At 44.8% G+C, this 7,588-nt stretch overlaps 1 protein-coding gene across 1 annotated transcript; it reads right to left on the minus strand.

Moving 5' to 3' along the window:
- Nucleotides 1-1,620: 1,620 nt before the first annotated feature.
- On the minus strand, nt 1,621-6,252 carry LOC109774856 (probable cinnamyl alcohol dehydrogenase 5). The gene is made up of 4 exons (XM_020333626.4): nt 5,870-6,252; nt 2,869-3,496; nt 2,162-2,315; nt 1,621-1,995 (listed from the first exon to the last, which is right to left on the minus strand). Exons 1-4 carry the CDS (start codon nt 5,965-5,967, stop codon nt 1,778-1,780), a joined length of 1,098 nt encoding a protein of 365 aa, XP_020189215.1. The 5' UTR covers nt 5,968-6,252; the 3' UTR covers nt 1,621-1,777.
- Nucleotides 6,253-7,588: the final 1,336 nt, after the last annotated feature.

The following is a 7,588-nucleotide window of genomic DNA, read 5'->3' on the forward strand; positions in this document are numbered from 1 at the left end:
AGCGTCAAACACCTTGCGGTTGTGGTGGAGACGCGGCCAGAAAGAGCACGTCGAGCTCCCCTCGCAAGCAGCAAAGCAAGGTTGGTGTTGGTGGGGTGGGCGCCATGCGACAATGCAGCGCTTGCCGAAGGTTGTTCGGGTCGACGGGCGGCGCCGACGGCCGTAACTTCTCTCCCACGGCAACAAGGAACCACGAACGCCGGCAAAAAGCTCTTCCGAAACGCGGGCGTGGCCGGCTATGGCATGGTGTGGTCATGGTTCGGACGGCCTTGATGGAAGGCGACGCGACTGTGAACGGGGTGGCGGTGGCGATGGCGGGGGGGGGGGGGGGGGGCGGAGAGAGGGCAGGGGAAGAGGGAAATTGGTTGTGTCCTCGACGGGCGGGCTAGGGGGACAACGGTGTGTGTCCCGCTCGCCCGCGCGTGTTTGTTTGGACACAAACATAGCCCAAAGTTGGGTCAGAAATGGATCAAAAACGGACATTGGTCCGTTAGCTCTCACGCGTTGGGCCGTTTTTTCTGTCCGTTTATCCCAAACGGACACGGCGAATCATTTGGGTCGTGCGTTGGAGACTTGGAGTTACCCTCAATATGCATGAAGCCATACTCATGAGCAGGATGACGTGCGAGGACATGAGCCCGATCACGTACAATTAAAGAGTTTTCGCAGATAATCAACTGATGTACATGTCTGTCTCGTCTGCGTCATCAATATGCAGGAAACCAAACTCATGAGTAGGAGTGTAAGACGACGCGAGGACGCAAGACCGAGTACGCATGCTTGAGAGTTTTCGTAGCTTAATGTAAACTTTGCAATTGTAACATGGATGTATTAAGCTAAACTCATGAGCGGGATAACGTGCGAGGTCGTGAGCCATTTGAGCTGTGTTGGTGGGACGAGTGGTTGTGGAGTGTGGATGCGACACCCCAACCTACCACCATGGCAACTCACTCACTATAACTCTAACTAACTCTCACCCGCCGGCCCGGCCCATTCAGATTCAGTTGAATGCCGGCTAAATTTCATACTAATACAATCCAGGCATGAGCTGATGTATGTATTAAGACACATGGTTATTTGGTTGCTTATTCCTCGTTATTTCCAACAATATCAATTGGTAAGCAGCACATGGAAGCAGAAGCAGCAGCATATGAGGAGAAGCCACTGGTTCACTGTCTGCCTCCTCAGGTGATATCTCATTACTTTAGCATGCATGATTTCTCTAGCTAGTAATTTCCAATTACAACCATTTTGAATTTTCATCAAATGCACCGAGTATTCCCGTCAAGCAAGCGAAAAAGCACAAAAACTATGCGCCACCTCAACTGTCAATAGAAAAGATTCTCAGGTGGAGAGATCAACTTTGGTAGTACAAGGGGCGTAATCAAAATGAACGGTGTCCAAGTTGATGGTGTTTACTTTCTACACTTCCTACATAGCTAAGGACCATAAATAGCGTGTTCATTTTAATAAACAATGCTGTATCTTCCAACTCATTTTTTTTTTGAAATAACAGAATCACTTACGTTAGTACGTTAGGGGAAAGCCCGGTTCGAAAACTGATGGTGTATGGCACATATGACCCTTTCTTGGGATATCATGCAACATCTGCCAAAGAGCTCAAGAAGAATTCATGTAATGTATTCCTTCACATATAATAAAATTATAAATACAACAAGTAGCGCCTATACCTGCAGGCGTACGCTTTCACACACAAAAATATAAATTCAGACTAATTGTCTCTCTTGTTACTGCTGACAAAAACAGAGATCCCGAGTCACTCGGAGGCGGCGGCGGCTTTGTCGAGGGTGTTGCCGATGTCGATGACGAATCGATACCTCACGTCAGCCTTGGCAAGGCGCTCCATGGCCGTGTTCACGTACTCGGCGCCAATCACTTCGATGTCCGCCGTCACGTCATGCTTGGCGGCGAGGTCCAGCATCTCCTGGGTGTCCCTCATGCCGCCGATGCAGCTCCCGGCCAGGGTCTTGTTCACTGTACATTAAATCAGCCACACGTACGTCCGTATGTGTACCGGTCAGTTACGCACAAAATTAAATGCCTGTGGTCGATAATGCAATGCATGGTTTCTTAAAATTGTTAGACAAAGAGAGTATATATATATAGCTAGGCTTGTGAGTTGTGAGGTTCGAGGACTTACTGGCAACCAGAGCAAAGGGGGGGATCTCCATAGACTTCTCTGGGAGGCCAACCATGATCATCTTGCCGTTGGGTTTCAGTAGCCCCAAGAGAGGGGCCATGGGGATGTTTGCAGACACCGTGTTTATGATGCCATCCATGGTACTCATTGCAGCCTGCAAAGACGACATATTTAAATTAACCAGTAAGCAGTAAGCATCAACCAGTAAGCTTCATGTCATGGCAACATCGTCTTCTTCAACAAGCTCTTCTTTCGAGCCTTTGTGAGCAACATTGCCGGCTTGGTACGACCCGTGGATGCCTACCTAGATAGGGGTGTACCTGGCGTTGTTGCCAATCTCTGTCGTACACGGAGGTTTACTATTGCGTTGATTCAACGATTTTCCCCCCTCTATATGTCTTGGCGGGTATTTCGATGGCTGGATTTATCCGATGTCAACAGCTTCCAAAAACCTCGGGTTCCACAAGAGGTAAATCCATTAAAAAGGACGAATTTTAGCACTAGGAGCTCGAGTTATGGTGGTGCGAGTTGACAAGTCTTGTTGCGGCTTCGGAAGCATTTTGAGGCATATAATTGTATGTACTTCGTTTAGGGTTGTTTTTGTGTCTGTGAGTTTAAGTACCATATATCTGGTTGTACCCATTATACTGATCTAACAGAAACCAGATTGGAATAAAAAAATTGGTGATGGAAAAACATCTGCATACCTTCATCTCGTCGGCATCCTTGCTGATAACGAACGCGTCGGCACCTAGCCGCTCGAGGGCCTCCTGCTTCTTTCCCGGCGACGAACTGATCACCGTCACCTTCATCCCGAAGGCTTTGCCAAACTTGACCGCAACATGTCCCAGCCCACCCAGTCCCAGCACGCCAAGGTGCATCCCGGGAACGTTCAGACCATGGTACTTCATGGGGCTGTACACAGTGATGCCGGCGCACAGCAGCGGCGCGCCCTTGTCCAGCGGTATGGTGTCCGGGAACCGGACCACGAACCGCTCGTGCACCACCACCATGCCGGAGTAGCCGCCGTAGGTGATGGTGCCATCGAGATCGACCGTGTTGTAGGTGGGGATTATGCCCGGGCAGTGGTTCTCGAAGCCCTCGTTGCAGCTCTCGCAGGACTGGCATGAGTTCACCATGACCCCGACGCCCACACGGTCGCCGGCCTCGAACTTGGTCACATTCTTGCCGACCTCAGTGACCTCGCCGGCGATCTCGTGCCCAGGGATCATGGGGTACCTGGCGTTCTTCCATTCATTCTTGATGCTGTGTAGGTCAGAGTGGCAGATCCCGCAGTAGAGAATCTTGATCACCACATCGTCATCTCCAGTGCTCCTGAAGCGAGAATCATAAGAAACATGAACATAAAAAGAACTCATCTAGATGAGATATAATTTGGTCTCATTCACTTTGAAAACAAGAACATATACAACCCACGTCAGCACACACGCATCTTATAGCATCACATCCAATGGCTATAAAAGGTGAATGAGACCAAATTATATCTCATCTAGATGAGTTCTAGCAAAACTGTAAAAAGAAACGCTATCACGTAGTACTACCTATGTTCCAAAATATTTGAAGATCTAGGTTGTCTAACCAAGTTATAAGAAAATTTTCCAATAACTACAAAGTCAAATGTATGTAGTATGAAACTATATTTTATGATGAACTAAATAAACCAAATTGGTTATAAAAATATTTGTATATTTTTCTATAGATTTGTGAAACTTAAAGAATTTCAATTTAGACTGAACGTAGAACTTTAAATATTTTGGAATGGAGGGAGTAAATGTTAGTGTGTAAACCAGGCTAATAAATCTCACTAGTAAATCATGGTTTTGTCTATCAACTCAATTCCGGTGATGCAACTAGTCTCAGTTTTTTATGTTTCATCAAAGAGGCAGATGTCTGGCTCTAGATAACTGAATCCATCAAGAACAAGGTTGGCAAAAACACTCACCCACACCCACATGATCAACAAGGTTCAAAAGCCAAACAATTAGTCATACTGCAAACGATCAATTTTTGTTTTGCTGATTTTTTTCTGTCTAATCAAACCACTGAATTTCATCATTCATACAAATGATTTTACTCGTTTGAGCAAATCACATAATTCTAGGAAAAATAGAGATTTAGAAAATCATTTGTTCGGACTTGCCTATTAATTATTAATCTTTGAAAAAAATAGAGAATTTAGAAAATAATTTGCAAAGCAAATGGTAGGAGTGCACATCCTTACCATCCATCAACCACCTTATACAGCTCATAGCACACTAGCGCGGCCATGATAACGACATAAAACTACTAGCACCATCTACAAATTACACAAGTCTTTTATTTCCTACTGCAAACTACTTCGTAATGGGCATGTACGGTCTGCCCACATTTTTGGTAGCATTACTTTATATGGATATATGTAAAAATAAAATAAAAATATCAAATGATTTTCTATGACAAACTTGTAGCGGTACATTTGTATGATTGCATCAAATGAGCCAGAATAGCTAGGTATTCACTATTTGCGAAAGATGTGATGATGATCAAATTGCATAGCTCATTCTCTAGCAAAAGTTCTAGGACACTAAATCCTCTTGTGACAAGAAGTTTCAATCCAAATAAGCGAACAAACAACAATAACAAGAAACGCCACAACCTCTTTGTCGGCCAGTCCTAGCATGTCAAGCCCTACTAAAGTGGTAATCAATGAAGTCACTGAAGCAGGTGTGCCGTTGAGGTTTGCCCACATAAGCCACCTGATTCATACCACAGGTACGAAGAGCAAAAGCCACACACAAAGAGGCAGACGAATAGTACACAAGCTAACAGTGACAAGTATGAGAGTGACACATCACATGTATGTATGTGCGTTTTACAACTAACAGTGGGGTCGCCTAAAGATTGCAAAACGAAAAAGGCTGGTGTCGACGTTACGGTTGTGCTGGACACATGATAATCCAAACTTGTACTCCCTCCGTTCCTAAATATTTGTTTTTCTAGGCATTTCAAATGGGCACAACATACGGATGTATATAGACATATTTTAGAATGTAGATTCACTCATCTTGCTTCATATGTAGTCATTTGTTGAAATCTCTAGAAAGACAAATATTTGGGAATGGAGGGAGTATTTGTTATGGTTGTACTGGACACATGATATTATTCATACTATTTGCAAATTAAGGCCGAATTTCATATAAAAAATAACAGCGAAAGCAACCCAATAACCACCATGTATGAATCTAGGGAAACAAAGTTACATGCCACTGAGACTATTTTGAGAATCTGTGTCGGGACAAAGGAGAATATATACTGGATAAAGTAGGTGTGCAAGGGAGGCAACTGTTAGCCACACAAATTCGCTAAAATCATACTCCCTTCGTCTTAAAATAAGTATAGCTGATTACTAATTTTGTACTAAATCATCGTCAGCTACGCGACAATTTAACGAGAATAAATTACATTATTTCACGGAGGAACCATGCATGGTGCATGCAACCAAGGGCGGGGAAAAACTGGCCGAGACCAGCCGGATCGGACGGCGCCGCCATGTCCATCGGCGCGCCCGGCCACGCATAGACGCACGACGTACGGCGGCGCTGCCTCATGCGGAGGCGTGCCGCGTGCTAACTACACCGCCTGACAAGTGCAAGACCTTAAGTACGAGAGGAGAGAGCGACTGGCTTGCGTGCGTGCGTACGTACGTACCTCCGGGTGATGGCGAGCGGGGAGAGGTGGCCGGAGGCGTCGCGCGCCGCCAGAGCCACCGCCTTCCTCGTGTGCTGCTCCGCCGCCGTGGGTGCCATCCTGACTGACGCGCTCGAGGTCCGGCCGGCCGGAGAATTAGTTCTTGCGTCTCTGTTGTGGTGTCGTGACTGCAACGGCGAGCGATGAGGCGAAAGGAGGTTCCATGGCCGCCTTTTATACTACAAGGACCGCACATTTCGGATTTGCCAAGCGCGTCATCGCTGAGCCGGCCGGCCGAGGTATGGATGGTTGTGGTGAGCGCGGCGTGGGTGAGAACAGTGCCGCTGTCCCGTCGCTGTGCATGCCGAGAGGAAACGAAACACTTCCTCTCGGCCCACACACTCGTGCTCCACGGGGTCTCCAGTTGTACTACTACGATGCCATTGCCAGACTTTTCTTCCCCTCTCCATCTCTATCAAGATCGAGGGGGTGAAAGCAAAACAAGACTGCGACGTTTTCGTTTTTCCTCTTCTTTTCAGAAACATGTCAGTCAGTATAGACGTAAACGCTCACGTATAACACTCACGTCACACCTACTCGAACGTGTGCTCATATGCTCTACATGTATGAGTGCTTTCCAGAGACCAAGCAGACATGTCTTGAGACCGATGAAGTCTTGTCAACACGCATGCCATACAAAATCCAGGACCGTACTATCATGCTTGCAAGAGTTAATTGCACAGAAGTACCACAACTAGGGCATTAGAAGCAGATTGGTATCAAGTTTGGTAATTTTTATGTGTCAGTACCAACTTTGAGACGAGGTGTTGCAGAACGGACTAAACGACGTATAAAAACATATTGACGGAGAAACTGACAGCGGGGCCCGCCTGTCAGGGGCTGACGTGGCATCTTATTTTACAGAAAAACCCCTCGGTTTATATTTAATCACACAAAGGGCCTCGGTTGCGGAAAAAACTCAAAACCGGCAAAAATAAATAACGCGCGCCCGTGAGGATTTGAACCCGCGACGGACTGCCCAAGGAAAAGTCCCGATGACCACTACGCTACGCCACAACGTTAGATATAGATGATGCTTAAAGGCTTTTTTATTATATAACAGAAACCATTTTTCTTGCTGGGCAACTGTTTCCTTTTTTTAATGTGTTTTTTTGTTTCGTATTTCTTTTATCTTTTTAGACACGTCCTGGCCTTCTTCCGGTTTTCCTATTTAAAACTTTTGCGCATCTCTTTTATATATAGGTTTTCGTATTTCTTTTATATATAGGTTTTGAAATGTACACACTGACAATTGACGCCTTTTTTGAAATGTGGCCCCTGACAGGTGGGTTCCACCCATCGGTTTCAGCGTCAATACAGGTATATTTCAAAAAGGTTCGACATGTATTAAAAAAATTATTGTGTAATTTTTAATTTTCATTTATCTTTTTAGATCTTGGGTATTCTTCCGGTTTTCCATTTCTTTTATTTTCTTTTTTATATAGGTTTTGTAGTAAACGGTGAACATTTTCTCAGTACTCGACATATTTTAAATTTATACTGAACTATTTATTAAGCAATATTTTTTGTAAATGCACACTGAAAATTAATTTATAAATACATACTGAACACTATTGTATAATATACGAACAATTTGTTATACACACTGAAAATTATTTATACTGAACTCTAATATATGAACACCTTTTTTATTTTTAGATGAACATTTTTTAAATATAT

This window comes from Aegilops tauschii, chromosome 6, assembly GCF_002575655.3.
Source record: "Aegilops tauschii subsp. strangulata cultivar AL8/78 chromosome 6, Aet v6.0, whole genome shotgun sequence".
Classification (NCBI taxonomy): domain Eukaryota; kingdom Viridiplantae; phylum Streptophyta; class Magnoliopsida; order Poales; family Poaceae; genus Aegilops; species Aegilops tauschii.